The sequence below is a fragment of the Nipponia nippon genome, unplaced genomic scaffold (assembly GCF_047370975.1).
Source record: "Nipponia nippon isolate SJK-2023a ecotype South Korea unplaced genomic scaffold, ASM4737097v1 scaffold_5, whole genome shotgun sequence".
NCBI lineage: Eukaryota > Metazoa > Chordata > Aves > Pelecaniformes > Threskiornithidae > Nipponia > Nipponia nippon.
Genome location: NW_028262369.1, coordinates 88,646,749 through 88,672,510, shown reverse-complemented (window position 1 = coordinate 88,672,510; position 25,762 = coordinate 88,646,749). Strand labels below are relative to the sequence as shown.

General features: G+C 38.7%; 1 protein-coding gene across 3 annotated transcripts in view; it reads left to right on the top strand.

The window, feature by feature from the left end:
• The window catches only part of MYLK (myosin light chain kinase), a 219,619-nt gene that overhangs the window by 148,852 nt on the left and 45,005 nt on the right, over nt 1–25,762 (top strand). For all 3 annotated transcript variants that reach the window (XM_087731529.1, XM_087731530.1, XM_087731528.1), the window contains 4 exons: nt 6,913–7,029; nt 9,767–9,853; nt 21,477–21,527; nt 23,215–23,342. In XM_087731529.1, coding sequence (XP_087587655.1) covers nt 6,913–7,029; nt 9,767–9,853; nt 21,477–21,527; nt 23,215–23,342 — 383 coding nt within the window. The remainder of the gene's footprint in view (nt 1–6,912; nt 7,030–9,766; nt 9,854–21,476; nt 21,528–23,214; nt 23,343–25,762) is intronic.

Sequence of the window (25,762 nt, the reverse complement as noted above, 5' to 3'; positions counted from 1 at the left end):
GTGAGGCCCTTTACCTGTTAGAAACAGCTCTATTCACACGTCTCCTCTGTATTTGGAGAGGCTGACACTACATTGTCTGTCCAAGGCAGTTTAGCCATTAGCGTGCAAGAGAAGGGGGGATGTTAGCCCCACTTCTGGGCCATCAGAGAAGCCTGAATTCAAACACCAGGATCAGAATAATCACTGATTGGTAAGGTCTTTGGCAAAGGAAAAATTAAATCCTGCTCCAAAAAAGACCTTCCTCTTCAGGCATATTTATGCAGTATTTGTGCTGTATTCTAGTACTTAATCTAGGGCTTGCAATGTATTCTGTTATTCCAGGGTTAAGTTTACATTAGCAATTAGAAGTCAGAATCTGGGCAGCACTATACTGAATGTCACAATCACAACATATCTAAGATCAATCTAATTCCTTCCATTTTACATTTCAACTATTAATACTGTTTTGTTTCCCTTTCAAATCGTGAATATCAGTACTTGTTTCTCTGTTTCTTTTAATAATTGCCCAAACAGTATTCTGTCAGTTGACTGGCATGAGTGATTTGTTGTTTAAAGTATCAGTTTTATGACAAAGTGAGCTCTTACACCGTTTTTCTTTTACGAACGTGTCTGACCTGGTAGAAGTTTATTAATAGTTTGATTTTATATTTTTCTTCTTTTAAACACTTGTCAGAGTGCGGTTATCTACATTCCTGGGACAGATATTAATGTGGTTTTTGCCTGTGAAATCTCAAAATAAATGGTAACTGTAACAAACAAACAAAAGAGGATACTCATAAATTAGAGCGTTACGCATTTATAGGGGCAAGTTAGACGGTGTATGGTTTAGAGGTGGTTGATTTTCATATGAGAGAGTTCTTTGTTTGAAGTTATGGGGGGCTTTTTGTCTGGAAAAGTTTTTAAGAAGGCTCTAGCAGACATTACAGTGGAGTTAGACATATAAGGACTGAGTAGAAGAAGCTTCCTCACACGGTGAACTCTTTAGAGCAGGAACCATTTTGTTTTACATTTGTATAGTACTTGGCACAACAGTGCCCTGCGCTTGTGTCCCGCTATGTGACTCACTCTTGGATAGAAAATCCAGACAGAAAATTTTTGCATGGTTACAAAAGCTGTTCTAGAACACAACAGTGAAAGGGGTTTGGAAGCTGGCAACCTTTACGAGACTGCAGAATTGCAGTGCACGGTGAATATAAGTCAAAACTGGCAAACTTGCCATTTTTTTAAATCAGCTTGCTTGGCTTTTTTTTTTGGCTAGATTTAGTACCATGTGACTATATAGATTGAAGAGGAACTACTTAATATAGGTTCAGGTAGCAGTGATGATGTAGCTTAGAAAATGCCCAGAGTTTGTATTGCTTTGTGTAAGACAGCATTTTTTTCTTCCTGAGTGTCTTGGCAGCACAAAGAGTTGGTAATCTTGTTAGCAGTAATGCCTTAACAACTTTCTTGTGACTTAACATAAATCCTAAATCTTCCTATCAGTTGTGCAAGTCTGTGTCTGTCAGTCTAACTAGATCTGCTATGACTTTTTTTGATTTCTTTTTAATTAACTTTGAGCAAGAGTTTGGTGTGTAATTAACACAACTCTATGTACTGCTGAAAGCAGATAGATTCTGCAGCTCAAAAAAAAGCTTGTTCAGAGAGCTTAAGGCTAGGGAGATCGTCTGAGCATCAGTTCTGACACAACTCCATGTTTGTCATATGCCACAAAATTTCCCTCTGTACTGCCATTTTTATCTGAATCTTCCTTCTTCCAGAAATGCATGTAGTGTAGGTTTAAATGTAGCAAAAGAGAGACATTTGCTATAATCACTGGTGATTTATTGCAATGTCTAATTATTCTTATAAGTGTTTTGTTTTTAAATAAAGAAACAAAGCAATGTCTTATTTCTAATTTGAATTTACCTGGTTTCTTCTTCCATACACTTGTTTCCTTTCCCTGCTAAGCTAAAGCGCCTATTTGTACTTGACAGAATGGCTTTGACTCTGTAATCAAGATACTTCTCTCTCTCTTTTTTTCGAAACTTGACAAGTCAAGCTCTTACTAGCTTTCTCTCCATAATGCACTTTATCCAGCCCTTGGAGACTTGGGGTTGTTTTGTTTTGTTTTTCTTTTGAATACCTTCTCTTCAGTTGCTGTTTGTTGGTTTATTATCCTATTTAGAAAATAAGCAGCAGAACCATATGTCGGTATCAGCATCAGTGAGATGGAGGTCACCTTCCTATTGCTGTGCTTCCTGGAGGTCGTTGGTCCTCTTTCTACCTCACAACAGTGGAGCTCATGCTTGTTACTTCTGTATTAAACCTTTAAACCTTCTGAAAATAGAGCATTCCTTGCTATCCATGGATGCTTGTCATTTCACTATCTTAAGTCCCATTTTCTTTGAGTGAATAGGACTCAACAAGTAAATGAGATTGTTGATGAGCACTGTTCTCTCTCTCTCTTGTCTTTTCCCTTTCCAACATTCTTTCTATCATCTGTAAGTTTATCAACATTAATTTATGAATACTTCTACATCACAGATTAAAATATTTAATAACTTTGCTCCTAGCCTGATCACAGAGGAAATCCACCAGAAACATCCCAAGTGATGATTTCCGACTGTCAGCTTCTTCACGAGATCTTTAGTTTGGCAGCTCTAACTCTTCCTAACATGAATGTCATTAATATAGTAATATAGCATTAATGGCAAGCAGAATAATGTGAGATAACACAAATATTTCAGTGCAGACTAAGAAAATGACCTTTACACAGATACATTTGCCAGTTAAATGTGTAATCTCATGAATAATGAAAGTAGGTTTCTTACACTGTTTTCCTTAAAACTCTCTCAATTAGCAACAATTAAATTTGACATTTTTTTCTTCTTTGAAACTCATGTGAGTTTTTTTTAATACTTTGCCTGTTGTCATTGTAACTGCAGTCAATACTTTCCAGGTGAACCCACTTACCATTTTTAAACACAACTGTGACATTAGCACATATTTGCAGTTTCCCAGCCAGTTTGTGGTTTATTAGAAAATTAACACCAGTGGGACAACGAGTTTCGTAACAGATTTGTTATGACTCCTAGGCACAATTTCTCATGGCCTAGTATTTATTAATATTGCTTAAATACTCCGTAGTACTTCTTTGTCCCATGGGATACAAATGAGAAAGACATAAACTTCAGTCTGCATCACGGATAGGAGTCAGGAGGTTGGCCAGCTAGATGCCAGTGCAGGGATTTAGACTCAGGAGCTGGTTTTTGTTGGTTTGTATATTTGTTTTATACCTGAACTTGACTTTCTGTGCAGTTTCACGGAAAGAATGCAGAAGCCTAGAGATATTTTAAACTGGCTTGCGCTATTTTTGAGTAAGTCAGAAAATCCTTTAATAGCTCAGACTGCAAGGGAAAGGCTTTGTGTATCTAAACCAGAGCCTCCAGTACACTGTCACCTTCTGTGGCTGTTAAGGTCTTTTCTAGAGCTACACCAGTTCCGATGTCTAAGTGGAAGATCCCAGTATTCACGTTTACTCCAATCCTGCCCTTTGTTGACTGTGTTTTAAAGACTGTCTGTGGGCTGGTTCCTAAAAAAAAGTAGAGGAATGGGGGAACAAAACTTATAGCAAATTCTTTTAGTTGACTGGGATTTGTGAAGTGCCAGGATTCAGAATACCCAACTGGAGTTACCAGTCTGGGCTTTCTTGCAGTTATGAGAAAATAAGCTTGTTTCAGGTCATGAAGGGTTTTTGCAGAGGAAATACCAAATACTTCTTTGAAAGACATTTGGCCTTCTAGCCCCGGGAATTGACTGTAGCTCTAGATCACAGAACATAGGCCTATAGGGGAGTTTCCTGTCCTTATGAAATCTCATCAAGTTTTGCCTGTTTGTTTGGTTTTTTTTTTCCTGGTTGTCTAAGAAAATGAGGTTTCTACAGCCATGTGCTCCCTCAGCCTTCCCTTACACTCCTGACCCAGCCTGGCTAATACTTTTTTGAACCATTGGCCAGTTTCACACTAAGTCCTAGTAGTCCATGGTTTCATGAAAACTAGTGGTTAAATAAAGGAGAATGACCCAAATTATCTCCTTTCCCCTTCACCCCTCCACTGAGGGGAGAATACCACCATTGCATCTGGTGATAGCAACAAGCCCAGCAATCCTCATGTACTTTGTATGGGCTGTTCCAGTGTAGTTACTGGGGAGTATGGAGAAGTGGAGGGAAACAGGGTACAGATTATTGCTGCAGGGGCGTGGAAGTCAGGAGAAAAAGGATGCAGCCCTTGAAAAAACAGATTTCCTTCATCCTCCTTCTCACAAAATAACTTCATTAAAACTCAGCACATATAAATACTCTTTTGGAATGAGTAAGACTGACATTATTTCATGAGGACTCTGCTTCCAGTGGAACAAGCCAAATGCAGCTTCAACCAGACCCCTGCCATGCAGCCCGGCCAGGCCTAGATTCTAAAAGCAAAACTAACAGACCACTGAATGCACATGGCAAGTTGAGGATCGTCATGAGAAAACCCTAGGATTTGCTTCTAGACTTTAGTATAAGTGTGGGGAATGACTTATTGTTCGGGTGAGATGTTTCTGTTTGTATATGCTGCATAAGGAAGTGTTTCTCCGAAGGTGTTAGCTTATAATGCTGCAGTACGCTGTATGGACAACACTGCAACAGTGTGAGTGGTGAGGCATGACCCTATGTCACATTAGTCTTCAATGAGCTGATCAGCATGCAGGTGAGGAAGGGCTTTTGAGCAGGTAGAAAACTCCAGCAAAAACTAAAGTAAATGCTGCTTCGTTCCAGTCTGTTAACAATCCAGTAATCCTTACAAGCCAGACTCCTCCCCTGTAGTAAGGTGGCCAGAGATCTCCTTCATATATATGTGTCTTTGTTCCACAGTTTATGTTCTTTTGCAATAGCATTTTTAGGTTCTAATGTGTAATCTTTTCTAATCGTGTTATATAGTTTTATAAAAATTCTTAGACTAGAAGTTGTCTTTGGCTTGCTCTCCAGTTGTCCCTTTAAACAGCAGAGGCATGTGAATTTATATTTGCCAGATGCCTGCAAGAATACTTTTCTAGTGTCCCTCCTCCATTTGGAATGGAACTGCAGCTCCTGACATTTTTGGCTCAGCCTGACTCATGGAGATGAGTTGCCTCAGGGAAGGCACATGGCTTTTCTTTTCACCCTGTGGTTGGCTGAGCACAGCACATGTGACTGAGGGGTCAGATCTCTTCTGAGACAGTTTTCACATTGTTTCTCAGGGGGAAAATTGTCATTATTTAGAGCTTCTTGATTTTGTGGAGGATGAGGAGGTGGGAAAAATTTATTTTCTTCTAACCCTTGTGTGTATCTGGCAAACCAAATTTGTTGGGAACCATTTGAGTGTTTTTTATACTATTTGTGTTGAATAATAACATCCAGCTTTACAATGAGGGAAAATCTGAATGCCAAAAGCGTAATTGCCATGTCAGAACTGAGGTGTAGTCTCCAAGGGGAGCCAGTAAACTCTCAAAGTTCTTCTGATAGAGGGGTATTCTTTTCAAGGACCTTTCGAGGTCCTTTTCAAGGACCAGTGTCACCTGTGCCATCTCCCACATCACAAGGGATGTATTTCATGGGGAGCCTGGGATCAGGCACTCTGGAAGGCAGAAGGCAGCCTCCAGTTAACATAGAGAGAAAAGTGGCGAATAGCAAGAGATGCTGGGAAATTTCCTTACGTCTCAGGACACAGGGGAAATTTCTAAAAAAGATCATCTATCCAATCTTGCCATTAATTAGGAGAGACTGTGAGAAAGGTAAATGGAGGAGGGGGAGAAGGTATTACTACGGCTGAAATAAGTGGAGGGTAGAGGCATTCTGGACAAGCTACCGGCAATGGGTGGAAGTGCACAATGTCTCAGGCTGTGTTTAGGGGACAGGCCAGGCTTTGCAGTGAGGAAGGAGAAAGTAAGCCCACACTTCACCCTCACTTAATGAGGGATATTTGGATGGGGACAGTCTGGAGTGTTTTAATTCAGATTCTCCCCGGGGAGCAAAGTACTTCGTTGTTCCAAGCAATGCAAGTGAGTGTAAGGGATTAGGTAAACCACAGTTCTCCTTCCTCATCCCCCAGCTACTGGGAACAGCTTATGCTTTGGTTCACAGAGTTTTATTTTTTAAGAGGAAATGTATTTCCCTTGGGTCATACCAAGCTTCCCTTGGTAACTACAGAGCTTATGTCGCATCCTGTTTCTGCAAACTCAATGAAGTCAAATTTTGCTTTATTGTTTGATAAGAAATGGATTTGTTGCAGTGACAAATTTGATTGCCGCTGATATATTGGACTTCCTAACAGATGTTTTACAATATCAGACACTTGTTCTCTGAGTAATTAAAGCAAAGAGAAAATGGCTCTCAGTGTCATTTTTAAACTTGAGCACTAAGCTGAAGTTCTACTTTCGCACGTGGATGCTCATGGGAGTGATAGAGATAAGGCTGAATCAAAATATTGCAGATGGCCACTTGACAGAAACCCTCTTATTTACAGTACTACGCTACTAGCACTTTTAGAAAAAGATCATCAGAGTGAGGACTTCTTAGCCCTGCTGTAAGACAAAGAACAGCAGCAGAAATTCTGCTCTGGGTCTACTTTACCCTAATCCATTAACCACTTCAGGGCTGCAGGGACAGCTTTGAGTATCCTAGGGAACAGCAATAAGATTCAATTTATCTATCAATGTGTTTTTATTTTATTTAGCATTAATAGGGTTCCAATTCTGATGTTGAATTTTTAAGGACAAAACATCTTTTTCTAGCAGTGAAGATCACCTGTTGTACAGGATTGGATCATTCGATGCATTCTGTTTCTTAATAGCACTAAGGTTTTTGTGAACTGCAACATAACATCCATTTGGTCTCTCCTTCCTTTGCATTAGGGACACTGTGTTCACTTACCATTGAGAAGGCCATGCCTGAAGATGGGGGCGAATACAAATGCATAGCTGAGAATGCAGCAGGAAAAGCTGAATGTGCTTGCAAAGTGCTGGTAGAAGGTAAGTACTTTGCTGGATATGGGAAAACCCTTCCTTAGAACTTTCTCCTTCCCCCCTTTATTTCTCAATACCAGCCTTTATGAACCACATACACAAAAAAGAACTCTGCCCCCTTCCCTCCTGCGCTTTTTGGTCAATACATACTTCAATGACATTTTGTCATTTTGTTTTTTCTAGTGGAAGTGAGTAAAAATAAACAAATTAGCAGCTCAGCCACTCTTGTATGCCATAGTCTTAGAACATGGACAATTTGCTGACTGAGGTACCCGTTTTCAGCCTCAGTCATGCTGGTGGCACTGTACTCTTGCCAAGTAGTCTTGGCCTTGGGCAAATATTTTGTCATGAGGTTGAGAGCACAGACTTTTAAAACTGCCATGGACTTTAAGTTACTCAAGAGACTTTAAGTAACCAAATGTGCTTCTTATCGGCTCACCTTCTAGTGAGCTCATCCTTGAATACTCTGATAGTTTCCATTATAACTAAAAAGAACACAAAACTAAACAACAAGCCCAATAACATAGATCTTGGGTACTAAGCCTTCACAACTGTGTTGCAGATGTGGTATTTGGGGCAGGAGGTGTAGGAAAAACTATTATTTGTTTTCCTAATGTAGCATGACCCAAGGTAAGAACATGATCCTGTAACTCCATCAGTAAGGGTCAGTCTTCATGTAGCTGGAAAAGGAATTAATTATACATATAATTACAATTAATGTAATGGGACCCTCCATGATACTATAGTCACAATGTAGGCTGGCTTAGATATTTGATAAGCTATTGTTTATATTTCTGTAATTTAAAGTAATAGATTTTACCAGCACTGAAGTTCAAAGACGACTATGAAGAAGAGGCTTTAAGCAAAATCTAGTACCCTGTAACACCTTAACTACCACAGATGCAGAGGGTTAAAGGATCAGGTCATTAAGTACTTAGCACACAGTAGTTCTCCAGAGCCTCCCTAGCATCTTTTAAATGTCTTGGTCACCTATGTGTTTTTTCCTTTGACTTTGTCTTCTGATCAAGTAGTTGCTTTTCTTCCTGAAGTGTCCCTTAGCATATTTCCCACTTCCAGTTTCCTGCTGGGCGATGCATGTTCTAGGAGGCTGGAGGTAGACTTTGGCTTGCAAAGTCTTGATCATGGGAGACTGTCAGCTCATGATATACTCATTGCATGATGACGTGACTGGCATTACATCATCTGGCTGGCTCACCCTGGTAGTGGCACCCATGGTGTTAGGAGCTATCTGCTCATGTAAGATTGGACACCAGAATGACCACATTCCTTACCTTAATACTGGCTGCTTCATCTGTCTTTTCCATTCCCTACTGGCATGCTGCTTTGTGTGGCTGAGAAGAGGTTTTTGAGGAATGGCACTATGGCAAACTGTAGCTATTTAGGAGAGACGCCATTTGATATCCCGTGTCTGTGACTGGCAGAGGGGATGGCTGTTATTTTTAAATTAAAACTGTGATCTAAAACAACAATTAAAATTGCTCCCTTTTACTTAGTCTGCTGTCAGCATACCAGATGCTGATTTTTAGACTCAAAAAGTAACCATAAATATCATTATATTCCTTCTGGCCCCATGGACTCAAATCAGATTGGAGGAGTATTTTACTTCAGTTGTCAAATTAGCTCAGGGACAAATCTATAGAATCTGAGTGTCTGAACTCAGATCTAGCACAGCCTTTTGCTCTGAATTGTTTTCTAGGAGATTCTGTCTTCCCCTGTTAACTTTTTAGGAAACTTAGAGAGACCAACTTTCATGCTCTGGCACCTAGAAGTAGGTGACTGAAATAGGTGGTTCTGTAACATTTATGTTATCTTTTCTCTGGTAACTAAATTTCAAACAGCTATCTCATGCACAAATCCTCTGAAAGCTGAATATTTGAAAGCTATAAATTGATACAGCTGTTGCTGAGATCATAATCCAGATTTGGGATCTTTCCTCCGAAGACAAATGTCAGGATCGAACAATCTAACACTTGGAGCTCGTTACGATTTGCATTATATGACGAGCTCGACCTGGGATAACCTTGCTGAAAAAAGGTTGCACCTTCGAGTTCTATGTGTCTATATGATATGGGATGCACACGGAAGAGAGCTTGTATTGACTCTCAGCTGTCGGTGGAGCCTGCAGTGCTGAGTAGTTGCTGGATATGAGCTGTGCAATCTTGAGAATAATGAAATCCATCCAACTTGAGTCCTGCGGTGGCCCTTTTGCCATTTTTTTTTAGGAATGAACTAATGTGTAATAATATCTTCTTGGAAAGATTTAAACATACAGAGGAAATACTACTTTTCAAAATGTGTTTATCTATATAGATCACATAGACAATGGAATAGAAGAATGACATGGCAAGAGATTCTTTTGGACGAACTGATGCTTCAAATATACCTTTGTTTCTCTCTTCCATGCACTGCCTAAAGCAGCTTTGTGCACATTGTACTTTGTTCTATTCAGTTAAAATAGACCTGTCAACTCAGATGGTGCCTCTTGTCTAGTTGCTTTCTCAGGTTCTCAGTGCAGCTGCTTTCACAGAGAGCTTCTCGCTCTTCCTTTTAGAACATGACATTCTCTAGCACGTCTGTGCAGAAGATCTTTCTTAAAAACCAGAAGGACAGCAATTTCCTCTAACTTTGCAGAAAGATCCAAAACAAACCGATGTTAATAGGCAGCTTTTTCATTATTGATTTTTAAATAGGATTTGTATTTTATTATTTGTTTTGATTGCAGATGCCTCATCCACAAAGACCTCAAAGCCTACCGAGAAGAAGACCAAGAAGCCTAAGACCACACTTCCCCCTGTGCTGCCAACAGAGAGTAAGTGATGGTGATTTTGATTACTTCCTTTTCACTGGAAACAAAAGAGTGCTTTGGGATTCTGTGGTCATTCCCCTCTGTGTGCAGGCATAGTATCAGAAGCTTGTACTGTTCCTTTAACCCTTGCACATAAGTCAGGTGAAATGAGTTTTTGCCTTGTGGGGACTGGAAGTAAATGCTGAAACTGTGAATTCAGACCTAGCCCACTCTATTCCCAGTTTTCCATAATGGTGCAACAAACAGCACAGATTTATTTTTGGCTGCCTCCCAAAGAGCACAGGAATTCTCAAGTAGTTTGTTTCAAGTCGCGTTGTGTCCTGTGTAGACAATATACTGTCTTACCATTGGTAGGCAAGGTATCTTGACTGAAATGTCCTTTTTGAAAGTTGTCCTTTTTTCCATGACCATGGGGAGTGGTTTGGTGAATTTTACATTCCTTGTTTTAAGCCTAAATGCTTTACTTGCTTTTAATGCTTTCTGAAATAACAGATCAGCTATAAATTCCCATGTTTGCTACTCTGCATACATGCATTTGATTAAGAGGAAACTTTAAATGGTAAAGGCAGCACAATAACATCAATTTAGAAATTCCTAATACCAATACTACTTTTGAAATTCAGTGTCCGTGGGATACAAATATCTCTTAAATGAAACACTGGACTTCAGAAGTTGTCTATCTAAGGTGTCCACCATGTCAGTTCCTAAAAAAGATGTAAAGACACGGTTCTAATGGAAACATGAATTATTTTATCCAGCTCTCTCTCAAAAAAAAAGAAAAAAACTATAATCTGATTTTCCAGCATGGAACATTTTCAGCTGCTTTCAGCAGGACTCAGTGCAGTTTTGATGATCAGATTGATGATCACAGGTAATAACTGTGCTTCTGGAATTGCTGACTTCCATAGAGCTATGGCCTGGGCTACAGCTGTTTCTGAGTTGCTGGCTGAGCATTATAACTTTCCCTCCAGCCAGTCATTTGGGGGTGTGGGAAGGGTCACACCAACATGCCTCACATCTGCACCTGAGCTTCAAAGGCTGTAAATAATAGCAATTAAGAACAAGCATTTTGTTCTTGAACATCAATAGAAAATAAAGTTTTAAAGCCGTTTAAAGCTCCACGGGATAGTGTTTTGAATAGTGTTTTCTACGCACACAAACGCACACATTTCCTCTGATCCTCCCAGCAGCGTTATCAATTGCAGGTTTCCCAGGAGAAAGTGTGAGTTGGGAACTAAGTCTAAATATGCGGATACATGAGCTGATCCACATCCTGCTGAAATCACTGCTTGTCTTGCTGTTGAGTTTGGTAAAAATTGGATACAGGTAGCAGAACAGAAGCTAGCAACTCTGGATTCAGAAATGATTGGGAAAAGAAGGTTGAAATAATGGTGAATGGTTTTCTTAAGGTTGCTCCATGGCATATCATATCAGTGTTTAAAGTTCTTGAACTTCTCATAAGCTCTTTTTTCAAAATACCTTTAAAACATCTTTCCTGTTGCACTGAAAACATCAAGGTAGCCAGAGAGAATGTTAGGAAGCTGGGCTTTGGAAGAGCTTTTGGAAAAGTTTGGGAAAATACATATTTAATTTTAAAAGGATTTGCCTGCAGAGATTCCACAGGTGGTTTTTAACATCTCAGCCTCAGTCTCTGAGGACTGTGGGTATTTGTGTGCCTGAAATGAGTGTTATATTTGTATGTTTGTCAGGGGCAAAATATACAAAACTGATCCAGTAGACTTCACAGTTTCAATTTAAACTGAAATCCCTTTCAGATGTAGAAATTCTAAAGTTCCTTTCCTGAAAGAGAATGGGCTTAACAAATCAGATATTTGTGCATCTTTGCTGTATTTCTCTTGAAAAGAAGGTTAATAAAGAATGACTATGAAGTAAGATGTCCCAATCTAATAAGGAGATAAATTTTTTCTCTGATCTCTTCTAGTCTTTGCTGCCACATCAACTCAACCACAGTCCTAATGGCAAGTAGAGTGTAAGGAATGATATTGAAGAAATAGAGAACAAAAATTCCTAATAATCCCACTGAATAAATTCTGAATTTTGAATGGTGAATTCAGTCACAACGGTATATACTGTATGGGGTACAGAAGCTATATACTCTCTGTTGTTTTTAGAAATACTTCTCAGGGGAAAAAAATCCATATTTTTCATTTTCTGTAAGAAAGTGCAAGTCAAATTTCATGATTAGCAGCTATGTCAACCTTTTCTGTCTTCAGATAAATTATAAGTGACACTTGTTTTTTGCCCTAGTAGAAATCTTCTGGAAAGTAATTAACTTTTAGTTCCCGAAAGCAAAGATATAGATATATATATATATATATATTTTTTTTTTTTTTTGTGAAAGAGAATGCATGTTGTCAGTATGTTAATCTGTAGAATTTGTCTCACTGTGAGAACAGTTGCTGACCCAGGTAATTTGACTGCTCATTCTGACAACGTTATTACTGGAAGCTTGGGTTTTGTAAGCTACAGAAATCCAATAGTAAATAAAATTTGGGGCATTACCTCGTTTGAAATGCAATGCATACTAGACTCTGGTTTAGAATAAGCAGTTATTCTCAGAAAAACATCTATGAAGGCAGCTTTGTAGCATTCAACGTTTAACAATATCTCTGAATGGATGCTTGCAGTGTTTACGTGCAGAAAGATTGTTCCCATGCTAGCAAATTAGGAAAATTATGATGTATTTCTTTTTGCTTACAATTAATATTCTGTCACCAGAATTTAATGATAATTATGACTCTGCAGAATGCAACTCTGTAATGATAAATAGAATAAATAATAATGTTTCTGAGAATAACAAACAGATCCAGCTTTGAATCTGAGTGAAATCAATCCTGAGGAAGAAGGGAGGAAGGACATCTCTTTTTTTAATGTTGGAATTGGTTCATTCTTCACTGACTGTACTGACTTAGGCTTTGTCACTTGTTTCTTTGTTAGGTGGATGTGAAATGCTACTGAGTTAGAATAATAAATTGTTACGTTTCTTCTACACAGATATAAAAGACTAGAAGAGGCAGTGGAAAATTGGAACCTTTCATTATTTATCATACTGCATACTCCATGCCAGAACAATCAGTGGATAATAGAAGGGTATTCTAGTTTGACATAACCCTGCAGCAGAAGCACTAAGCTAAAAATTCTCACTACTTGAACGTTTCTCTAGGGACCTTTGAAAGCATTGAAATTAGAAGTTACTTTAAATTAGGCTTAAAGGGAATTGCTTATTGAAATTAACAAGGCCACCTGCAAAATCTTCAGTCGCTATTAAATAAATGGTTTTGGCCCAACAAACTGTGGAAAAAATCAAAGTGCTGCTTGAAATTTTTAAAAGTAAATAAGGATTTCATGGTTTAGAAATAAATATTCTCTTTTTTAAAAAAATCTATTACTACTCCACACTTCCTCCTTAATGTGTGTTACACTGAGGACCAAAACAGCAGTAAGTCATAGCTTGAGCAATTAGCCCAAGTTCACATATTCATTTGCAGACCTAGAACCCAACTTTCTTGATCCTCAGTCTTGTGAGTAGTTTGCATGCCACATACAAAATACTATTGATTTTTTTAAATTGACATCTCAAAAATTTACATTAAACATGAGTTTTCCAAAAGGCAGATTTTTTTTTCAAAGTTTTTTTTTAAGATGTACTGGGGGAAAAGGCACATTTACCACAGTTAAATGCTATTTCTTAAAATTCACCAGGGCTGAGCAGAGCAATATAACTTTACTATAGTAGGAAGAAACTTTATCCCAGTCGTTGCTACTGAGAAAAGAATTGGCTTTAATGCTTTAGAAAATAACCCTCCTAAATCTAAGCATTGGATTAAAGTGTTTGGAAAGAAATGCCCAGGTTTTTTTGTAGGGCTAATTCACAGCACTGCTTCCAGTAAATATTAAGAAATGGCAACTATCACCTGTCATAATCAGTGGTATGAAAACCTAACAGGATATCCTGGATTCCCTCATCTGAGTAATACACTTGTTAAACCCACTGCTCTCATATCCAGACCACATGCATTGAAGGGATGACCCAGCACAGAGTTTGATTGCACAAATATAAGTTCTTCTGCTCCATTAAAAATAAAGTTATGTCAAAGAAAAAAACTTCCTCCACACACCTTCAAGTAAAGGGGCCCAAAATACATTACTTAGCAGTATTTGGTATCTTGCTGATATAAATTTTTTATATCTGCTACCATATAAAATCTGTTTGATTTCCTGTCAAACACATTTTTGGTTAAGTAACGATGCATTCTCTTGCTGACAGTTGTTAACAAAATGTCACTACTGACACTGTCCAGATCAAATCCTCTGGAAGGCTGCACTGTTATCTTCCCAGATCTGATTTCTCAACATTGTTGGAACTTGAATGCAAGGCTGAGCAGTGGCATCTCTGAAGCAGCATGTCACAAATGTAAATATGTCAGACAGGACTCCTTATCATTTTATACATAGTGGGTGGGATTCTAAGCATTTTAATTACCATGGAAAAATTATGAGTCAGTGGCCAAGTGATTAGCATGCAGTTCTGTTGTTTACTGTTCAATAAACAATCTTGTCAGAGAATCCAAGTCTGCAAGCACCATTTTAAGAAAATGTCATTAAAACATTAAACTTGATGTGTCCAGTTTAGATAACATATAATTAAATCAGTAAACACTTCAAGTTTTTTCTTTATTTCCATTCTATCAATATAATATGAAACACAGCACTGATGAGCATAAAATGTTTCAAGATTGTCCTTTTATGTCAGATTGTTTTTTCCTCAGTATAAAACTTGCCACTTTCTAAGGGAAGAACTCAGTTTCTAAGGAATTAAATAATCAGGTCAGAGATATTCTTTTAATTGCAGAAATAAGAGCACTGTGTAGCAGCTGTGATCTGGTGACTGTGCTGCTGCAGTCCTCTCTGGTCCCTGGGATAGTCTGAGATGCTTTTGAGGGTCAATGAGGGTATTCGAACCTGTTCTCTCAAGTCCCATTCATTTCCCAGAAGGTCCATGCTGCTCTACTCCTGGCTGTTGCAAGAAGAACCAAGACATTTTCTGCACAGTGAGTGCAAGTAGTTAATGTGTTGGAACAATACGAGTTACATTGCCAGGGAAGCCTCTCACCAAACTTTATCAGGGAAAAATTTTAACCTTTTTTCTTAAGAGAAGCTGAAAATTCCTCTTTTAGTATATGTAAATAAAATTGCCATGAGCTATTTTTAAGACCTAATATGATTTCTCTGAAACTCTGAATAATGAAAGGTGCTGACTTCATTCCTCAGGACTGGGGTCCAAAGGTAAATAGCTGTGGCACAAAGCCAACCAAACTAGCTGAAGTAAAAGGGCAATGGAAGATTTAACTTGGTGACTCTGAAGGTTGGTTGCCTCCACAGGTGAAAAGAAAATTCAGTTACTGTACATATAAAGAGAGAAATGGAGAAACACTAATTTGTTATGTAAATCACTTCTCCTTGTTGCCCAGTTCAGCACTGTTTAGCTAATTGCAAGTACGCATTTTGAATCTCTGCCAGGTTACTTTACAGCTCACACCACACTGACATTTTCTGAGTTAATGTTGGCACAGAACAGTATTTTCCATGTGTTTTTCACACAGTTCATCCTACATAGCTGTGTGTTGACAAAAGAAGACAGAAATGTTTATTGACTGTCTCATGCAGAGAAAAATGAGTACAGTTTTTGCAACATGGCCTTGAACTGAAGAGGTGCCACAAACCATTAATTCCCAGTTAAGTTATTGACTAGAGATTGTGGATCTGAGGCATGTAATATAAGCATTGACCAAAGTTTCTTTTCTATAAAACAGGGACCTAAATCCTTTGATTTAATTAATGTGCAAAAGCACATAACACCTAGCTTTTCCCACTGGAAAGCTCCTGAATGTCCAAATGACCTGACAGTATTTTCCTACTTAATAGACTGGGTAGCAGGCTAGTAACCTCGTTTAGATTGCTGTTCCTACACACTTGGGCACAGCATTTTAGCATCTAATTGTAGCTGTTCTCACAGGCTATGAGAAATATGAAAATTAAATCTATATTTAAGAATTAACATTGTTGTCTTGCTCCCACCAGAGCTTTTAGAGGAATTCACATGACCTGGGTTGTTTGTAAGCTCTATTTGATACTGCATCTCTTCTGCGCTGCTCAGAATTGCTTTAATTGCAGAAATTGCTCAAGCATGGTGCTACTAAACTGCTATGGAATTGTTTCTTTCTCCAGCTGAGCTTTTTTAAAATACCGAGTTACTTTTAGTGTACTATGTGGCATTATTGAAGCTCTAAGTGTGCTAGTATATGCTAGCTCTCTCTTGACTGGAATGCAAGAGTGAGTATTTCCTGCATTTTTATTTTTATTTTGAGAAGGAGGAGGCTGGATTTTTTCAATTAGCGGACAATCTCTGCACGATTTAGAAACTAAATATGGGATGTTGCAACAAAATGACGGTTGTTTTTAACGAAAAAAATAAAAGCTATTAACAACTGTTCCGAAACACGCAAACTCAAATAACTGACTTGTATGGCATTTAGTTTTCTAATTTCTGCTTGTCATCAAATTTAAGCCAGAGTTGCTTTCTATTTTATTGTATTTAGATAATAAACAGTTATTTGGAAACAGTATGAGGAATTTGCTCTTTGAGAAGCAATGAAGCAGAACTGCTTAAGCTTTCAAACCTCGATGAAGTGTTGAGGCTACTGGTGCTAGTGCATTGTCACTGTCATTTTTCTCTGTAGCAATTAGCATAGGTTCATGAATGTATGAATAAATTGGTAAGTAATGATGTGTTGTCTTTTTCTACTACAAATGTAGCCATCATCTTTCTCCTATTTCACCTTGTCTATGCTAAGTAATACCTGTAATAAGTTTTTGTACCATCAAGGAAGTCTGTGACAGAATCAAGGATAGAACTGAATAATTCATTGCCTTGACCACAAGGCCAAGTGTTTTATTTTTTTTGTACTTCTAGCTCTCAGTCACTCCATGCTTTTCAGTATAGCAGTGAGTAGTAAAGGTTTACAGACAACGGTCACCTTTGATTCAGACCCTGATATCTATCCCCAGAAGGGTCCAAAGCAGGTTAGACTGCGATTCATTTACATGTGGGAGAGAGAGACTTGAGAATGTCACATCCCACACATCTGAAACATTCAAGTGAGATGGGAAAGAAGGAGCAGGGACTTGAATCTGGGGTTTGCATCTCCTGTATAAATATTCTTGTTACCATGATATCTGACATGTTACGGATATGGCTTCCTTTTTCAGTTTCTCTTAAAGGAAACTCTGAGAAAAACAATTTAGTTCCTCTCAGAAGATGAAATCTTGAAAAGTTTTGCATGAGGGGAAAATGGTTTCCTATGTGACTATAGTATTAGAGTATGTCATTAGCCCTTCTCCTATCCTGAGCTCAAATGAGGCTATTCCATAAGCAGACAGAAGCAGGGAAATGTCTTGTTCTTTATGTTAAGGGAGTTAGGTACTTATTCTACTTGTTTACCAGGTGCTGAAATCCATCACTATAGAAGACATGCACATAATTTTAGGCATGTCCTTCACGGAAGACAGTAGGAATTATGGACTGGTTGGGAATGTTATCTTAAGTACTGATGTTTTTTTCAGACTGTAAGAGTTTTACTTCATACTTTATGAAAGCAAGTTGTGCAGAGAGCCATTTCAGGGGAGGGCTATGCCTATTTTTAGTAAAATTCCAAAAAAGGGAAACAAAAAAGAAAGACGGAGGCTTCTGAACACATCTGCTCTCACAAATTCAACATCAGGGCAAAGAACGGCACAACCAAATGTCCCACAGCTATCAGCCTGTATGGGATCTTTCCCTTTTTTAGTTTATGTCCCCCCACCCCAGACACAAGCTGTCTAAGAGGCAAACCTGCCTATAAAGTTGCATAAATACCAGCCTTGTAATGTTTACATTAAGTTGTTTCTAGAAGGCAGATTCATTTAAGGAGGGAATATTATGTCCTTTTTCTTCCAGGCTGGTTTTCAGCTTCAGCCTGTTTCAATGTAAGTATCAAAAGAGAGACAAACTGTCTTTTTCTAAAAAAGCAGCAGAGGCAGACTTGAACTAACATTTCCAAGAGGCTCAAATATGTTAAAGAAAACAATCATTTGACCTTGTCAACTTTGGGTAATCTTATTAGATTTTTTTCACTAACTGTCTCCAGCAGCTTTTGAAACAACAGCTGCATTTCAAAAAGATGCAGGAGATGAGCTGGTATTCCTAAGGAAGATCTAAGAACAGTGGAGTGTACGCCATTAGCCAAAGAAGTCGGCTTCACAGACCCAGAGACACATCCTTGTTCTTAGCCCCTTCCACACTGCCCCTTCCTTTCATTTCTGCTCAGGGCTATTTGTGTCTGCAAAACAGGATATTCAGCCAGCCCTTCCAGCAACCCTTGGCAATCTGCATGGTTTGATGAAGTCCAGTGACAGTCTGTATATCCTCAGTCAAGTGAATGTCATGTCCTGGTGGGTAAAAACTAAAAATTAAACAAAAATTTTGTATTTACATATAAAAAGCAGTACCCTAGCTGAATGAGGTGATGGGTTCATGTTCTTTGCTTTGCTGCTATGGAAATCCTCATTGAGGTGAGAGCCTTTTAAACTGCCTTAAGCATAGCCCTTAGTTATTCCAGGGCTAGGAGGGACTCCATGCATTTTTTCCCCTTACAGGATAGACGTAATACCTGGTGGTTCATTATACACCCTAGCCTGTATAGAAACATTGTTCTTCAACAGTGATGAATTGAACGTCACTGACTGTAGTTGTGAATGAACAAATTATGTTATTGGGGTCCCTTCCATGACAAACTGAGAGTGGCTGACAGCAGGCAGAGAAAAGTGAGAGGGTTATCTGAGTATATAGATACCCATTCTGTGCATGTATTGTGCAAAGGCAGAGAATGACATTGTCAGCCAGGAGGAAAAAAAATCTTGAGATATTAAGAGTCAGAATGAAACATGAACATTTGGAGAATGGGATGATGCCACCACCACCTTGCTTGTTAACTAAGATACTGCAACAAATATACAACATAGGCCAAGAGGTGATAGCTGAGTGAAAATCATGCTGGATTAAGGAATTTGCTTTTCCTCCTATTTGTCTGCAGTGACATTTCTGAAAAACAGCAATAGTGTCTGCAACCCAAGATGGCACTTGACAAATGGTGCTTTTTCCTCAATGTTGGTGCTCTTTATTCATATCAGGCTTAACGGAGTGTGGAAGTAATCAAATTCATGTCATTGCTTTAGTTTGTATTAAAAGCCATTATAGTTCTAAGGAGATACCCAACAGGTATTTCATTCTCAGTTTAGAGAAGAGCAGAGAAGCTGACATCAAATACAGCGTGCGCGCACACACACATATATTTACATGTTTTTAAATCACATAACTGAGTTAGTTTGTATGGGATTATGCATCTAATGAATAACTAATGGATTACTTCCATTAATAGGGATGTTTCACAGCAGATGATAGGCCAGACTCTACAGCCCTTCCAGCTGGCACCTAATCATATAAGTAGTTTCATCCATGTAACTGTGACTACAGCCTGAAATAAATGAGTTTCAGCTCAGGGTGTGACTATACAATGACAGAGAAAAGCTGCTTTGAAAACACAACTTGTTGCTCATACAGCTTGGGCAGGAAAGAGGAGCTGGAAATATATTTGCTGTCACTTACTACAGCAGCCAGGGTACATGGCAGTCTGTTCGTGACCTGAAAAGTAATGAGTCCCTTTAATGAGCAGTAGTGTTCTTTGAAGGTCTCCATTTAAATAGGGTTACGCCCACATGGAAGACACGGCAGGACAGATACCTAGCTCATGTCCAGTTACACTAGGATAAACACCTCACAAGTACTAATCTAAACCTTCAGTTCGCTGAGCTGACAGTCATAGAAGAAAGGCTTCCTTGGGACATATCCAGCTATTCTTTTTGACTCAGCCATAAGTACTGCAAGAATATCCTGCCTCTCCAGTATTGCGTTTCGGGTTCCAACAAAATCCATAAAGACAGAGCATATAAAAGCTAAGCATACTTTGAGAGAAAATTACTATGAAATGAAAGTTTACAAACAGAAGGTGGCAACAGCTTCTGTATTCAGTGCATGGTGAAATATTCCCCAGAATGAACTGAATAAACACTGGTGTTAACAGCTAAACCATTATATATTTATTAAAGCATTCGGTCTTTTAACAACCTATAGCATATCAGTTACTATCTCCAGTGACTCTAAAACTTAAAATCAATCTTCACATCTGTCTGTTGCTTGAGCTATAACATTAGACTCCCATGGTGGGTTCACAACTCATGGCTCCTTATTCATGCACAGCTTGTAGTTTGCTGTAGCAGTGGGGGTTAAAATAAAAGACTCTGTATTGGTTTGGTGGATTTTTGAGGTGTTTTTTTTTTTTTGCTGCTCAGTGTCTTGCTACTTTGAAATAACTTAAGTAAACAATGAACCAAAAAACTCAAATCTTTGAGACTATTATGGCTATCCCTAGGCACGTACGTATATGCTGCCAGATATTCAAAAGCACTTAGCAGATACTGCCTCTGTTGGAGGCAATAACATCTTAAAAGCCAGACTACTTCAATCAAGCTGCCTACCTGAGCGTAAGAAAATAAGAAATGTCCTTTTACAGCAGAGGCCATCCTCTGACAAGGATGCTTAGGACAGCAGATAAAAAGAGAGTGCTCTAAAAGGAATGAACCCCTACGCTTCTGGAATTCAGTGGTTTGAAGGCATCCAGACTGTTACATTTAATGGCCACCACTAGACCTAACTCCTATGAATTTGTCCTTTTGAACCTGTTTACATTTTTGTCTTACAAAACATTACTTGTCTGTGAATGTAGCTTATGCATGCTATATTTTAAAATACTTCTTTTGTTTCTTTTATGCTTGCTGCTTGGTAATTTAATTGGGTGGCCCCTAGTTCTTGTTTTGTGAAAAACTGTTACAAGTCATTTTCTACCTACCTCTCTTCTCTACTTTATTTCTACCTATTATTCACAATTTGTCTTCCCAGTATTTATGTGCCCAGATTTCAAATTCTGTTTTGACCCTTTCTTTTGTGAATTTAGCAAAAAGTTGTCCCTGCCTAGGGAAGAGGATGAGGCAGATGGGCAATGCTAGTGTTTACTGCCTGTATATCGCTGTTTCTTTGCTAGCTCACAAGTGGTGTAAGAAGTAGTATGTGGTGTTAACTACCCTAGTTTTAGCTGACCTCACTCGGCACTGATTAGGCTGGAAATCTCACCAGAAATTCAGTATGAGATGGATCTTGCCCCAGTGTTTTCACCCCAGTTAAACTGCTATAAGGAATGAAGTATGACAGAGTATGGGAGATGTGTAGCAGATGATTGCTTTGATTCTTTTAAAAGTTCTGGCTTCAACTGTGAATATTCTGAGGATCATTCAGGATAATAAAAGTGTTTTTAAAAATTATTTTTAATTCTTGAGTTTAATATGCAGAAAGAACATACTAGATTTTCAACTGCCAACAAAGCATCACTTTGTAGTTAAGCTGCTACCTTCCAAAGCTCACCATTGAATTAACTTTTTTTTTTTTTTAACCTAGGTGAAGCAACAGTGAAGAAGAAACCAGCTCCAAAGACTCCTCCAAAAGCAGGTGATTTGTTGCATGTGTCATCCTGTAGGAAAAAATAATAAACCGATAGAGTTTTAAAGAACAGACACCACATTTCTAAGTACAGCTGTTTGCCTACTAAATTTGTTTGCATATGTGATTAAACGTGAGTATGAAGTTCTACAAGGACAAAACTGGAAAGCAAAGTCCATTTTTCAAACTCGTTCATAAAGTTACATTGCGCTAAGACTTAAATTATGAGCATGCAAAAAGTTACTATTGAATAAACTACAGCAAGATCCTGCCAAATGTCAGCAATAGTGTTGGAACAACACACCTTAGCCTTCAGTGAAAGATTTTTCTGTGCATCACAAAATGCCACCTCTGCAGGAGTAGCTACCACAGAGAAGCTGACAGATTCTACGTTTCCGCATAACTGGCATTATGGTAATCTGTTCATGTATTTGCATTCTCCTAGGCAAAGCTACCTATATTTAAAGTTACCCAGAATGTTACTTTACAGGAACCTGCTTTCAGCGTGTTAAAACTTTGTCACACTTTTAAACTGTTGAAGCTGTTTTCTTTGCCAGATATGTGCTTCAGCCTAGTTTCATTCAGATATTTCAAAACAAAAACACTTTTCAAAGAACAAGTCTAGGGGAATAAAAAAACCCACTTTGTTTTAATTGCATTGAAAAGAAAAAGAAAGCACTTTTTTTCATGTCTAGTAGCCCTGTGCTTTGGACAGGAATGTTACATTTGGCAGTGAGGTCATTCTAATGTTAGAGAATGCCTTTTACTGTTTCTGTCAAAGTGTCCTCAAATCTGCACACATACACCCCGCCTGCCCGCCCCCCCCTCCCCCCCAGTATTTTACTGTGCTGCTCCTGTAAAGCAACAGAACAGGTTTCACCCTGGAGTTGTCCGCGCTGTGATATTTCTGGCATCTGTCCCTGTCAGCTACCAGGGGTCTGGCACGCTCCGCATCACACCGAGAGTCAGGAAGTATCACTATTAGCAGAAGAGATGTTCTGCCATCTATTGATATCCAGGCAATGAGAGGGAAGAGGAGGCGAAATACCTGATCCAGACGTGGAGGAGTATGCATAGGACTGCAAGACTTAAAAGAAGCACTGTAATACACAAGCAAGAGGATCTGTCATTGCTCAGGAGAAAATTGAGTGTGATGGAGAAAGACATCGATTTCCTTCCTTGTCTCTCTAATAGATGTCCCACATGATGTTTACCTGTCTACTGAAGCTAGAATCTTCATAGGCAGGTGTTGAGTCTTAAATTTTCTGAATGCTGTTGATGACATTAGGGAGCAGGTTTGCAGACCCCTCAGCACACACAAATTGATATGAAGTTAGCTGGAGCCATTCTTCAAAAATACGAAGAGCAAAAGAAAAAAGAAGTTTTTCTGAAAAACTCAACACAAAATTTCATAAGCTGTATATTTGGAATTAGTGGTACGTCTTAACACTTTTGGCCCTTGGATTTCTGCACCTTGGTCTTGCACGAGCAAAATTCTGACGGGTAGATTGTTATTGCTTCACTACAGTAGAATTAACAACGCCCACAGAATTGTTTCATTGCAAGCAACAGACAACTGCTAATCTGGATTTCAGATGCTGCTCTGAAACTGTTGAGCTGAGAGATGTATGTGTTTGGAATTTTAAGAAAAATAGAAAATACAGTCACATTAAGAGAGATTTTTTTTTTTCATCAGCTACTCCTCCTCAGATTACTCAGTTCCCAGAGGACAGAAAAGTCCGTGCGGGTGAATCAGTGGAACTGTTTGCCAAGGTGGTAGGAACAGCACCCATAACTTGCACCTGGATGAAATTCCGTAAGCAGGTAAATTGTTTTCTGGTCTGTTTTAACAGTCACTGAAAAAGTAGAGCTGGAAAGGAATCCCAATGACCCATCTTGTCCATCTCCCTTCCCCAGGAACTGGCAGAGTCCATGTCATTCCTGCCAGATGTTTTCCTCACCTCTGCTGAAAACATTCCAATGACAGATTTCACAACCTCCATTAGCAACCTTTTGCAGTGCTTAAATATCCATAGAGTTAGAAATTTTTTCCTAATGCCAAACCCAAATCTTTCTTGCTACAGTTTAAACCTGTTGCTGCCTGTCCCCTCCTATAACAAATGACTGTTCCTTTGAGAAAAGCCTTAGACCATGTAATTAAAGCATAGGTGATGTGAAAGATACAGGTATCTGAAAACTATCTGTCACAGGAAACGTTTCTCTCCTTCAAAAATAACCTCTTCCTCACTGATGCTTGGTCTAAAGTTATGTCAGAGGGGCAAAACGCCATATAAGAAGCTTGAGTGAAATGTCTTACAACACAAATGTCACCATGCAGGGCACAACAGCGGTTATGCTGCCATGAGTGCCCTCACCCCCTCGGTTTAAAGTTCCTTCTGCTTGAATTAATTTCCTTGAACGTGTGTCCATAAGGGCAGTTTCTAACGAGAGTTGCTTTAGCGAATAATAAACCCACTTTAAATCAAATAACCCAATATGCAAGTACAAACTGGAAAAAGAAGTGACATGTTAGGATAGAGCAAATATAAATATGCACTGTAGCTGCTGTTCTGTTTATTTCATTCTGAACTCATTATGCACTCTATAGAACATAAATAAAAACATCTCCTCCTACAAGGAAGTTTAGACTCTAAATCCAGATGTGTCAGCATTTAATTGAAAGAATTCAAAACAGTTTGCTAGTGCAAAGGGTGTTCCAGAGTCCATCTTTGCTAACCCCAAATAACCTGTTACTTTAGGGGAAAGGATGTTTTTTCCTGAACTCCTATATTTGCTTAAAAATCTTTCATTTCAAGACTGGAGTTAAAAAGTGGCCTACTCATTTCTACAAAAATAGGTCTCAGAAGCTCCAGTGATATTCAGTGTCCTGTTTTGCTGAGCTCTGTTTTAACACGTAGGTAAAATGTACCCCTCAAAAGTGAGTTTCTGGTTTGTGCAGAATTCTGAGTTCATTGATGAATACAACAATCCTATTTACATAGATTTCAAGGCCATTTTTGTATACAAAATCTATGTGATAACAGAGACCAGCAGCTCATAATACCCGTATCAGATCCATAATCTGTGATTCTACACCTTTTTTCCTTTGTAAAATGTTTTTTTTTTACCATCTTTATACTTTCTTCTTTAGTTATTCGCTATAAAACAATCTAAAAGTTTGCAAAATCATACATTAAAATGACATAACTTTTTAAATGGTTCATTATGAATGAGGTAAAAAAGAAAAAAACCCGAGGAAGGTTAATAAACACTGTAGGAGGACAAGTGAGGACAGCGGTCTTTCATTTATTAAATTAAATGGGGAGCCAGTTACTATGTACTGTGCTGCACCATTATTTTACTTTCACTTATACTTCACCACACGTTGTTTTGTTCTTGGATTTCTTCCTCTTCTGTAAATGTGGCTGATTTCAACTCTGTTCCATTCACAGTCCTAAAAGTGAAAATCACCTAAGTGTTCTTAACAATTTTCCTGGGGGGCTATTTATAGTAGTTATTTGAGCAGATCCAGTAAGCGGTGAGTTGTGATGTCAGCCCTGCCACTGTATGCTGCAGCATGCAGGAGGCACTTGTCATCTCCATGTTCCTTCCTCACATCTCCTCAGGTTCAAGAGAGTCACAGTGGCCTCTCACAGGTATATTCTGGACAAATACCTTTTGCTTGAAGAAAGGGAATGTCACAAAATTGTGACCCATGCTGTTGTACATGATGGCAGTCTACTGGAGGGATGCTGGAACTGTGCTCAGTTAAAAAGGGGAAAGCCTCTGAAAGCCTCTTCGTTAGCTGAGGAACAAAGTCCATAGGAGAAAGCCTTTGAAAGCCCCTTCATTAGCTGAGGAACAAAGTCCATCATTTAACATTGCCAGTTGTTGGAGCTTCTTAACTATGACCAGTGACTTTCTTTTGGGAACACAGGGATCCAGCTTCGTGTTCCCCACAACCACTGCAAGGGCTTTCCCTGCATACTTTCAGGGCTTTCCCTGCATAATGCATAATGCAGGTCTAGGGTTTTTTTTGATTTTTTTTTTACTATTACTCTTTGACTAATTCTAATGAAGCAGAACATATAAGCCAGCATAGAATCTCAGAAAAACAAAGTACGGGGGCGGGGGGAACAACTTTCAGTATAATTTAAACTGTAATCCTCCATAATCCCCTTTGCTAACTTTCTATTCAAGTTACTGTAGGAGCATCTTTCTCAAGTTACTTTTGGGCATGTAGC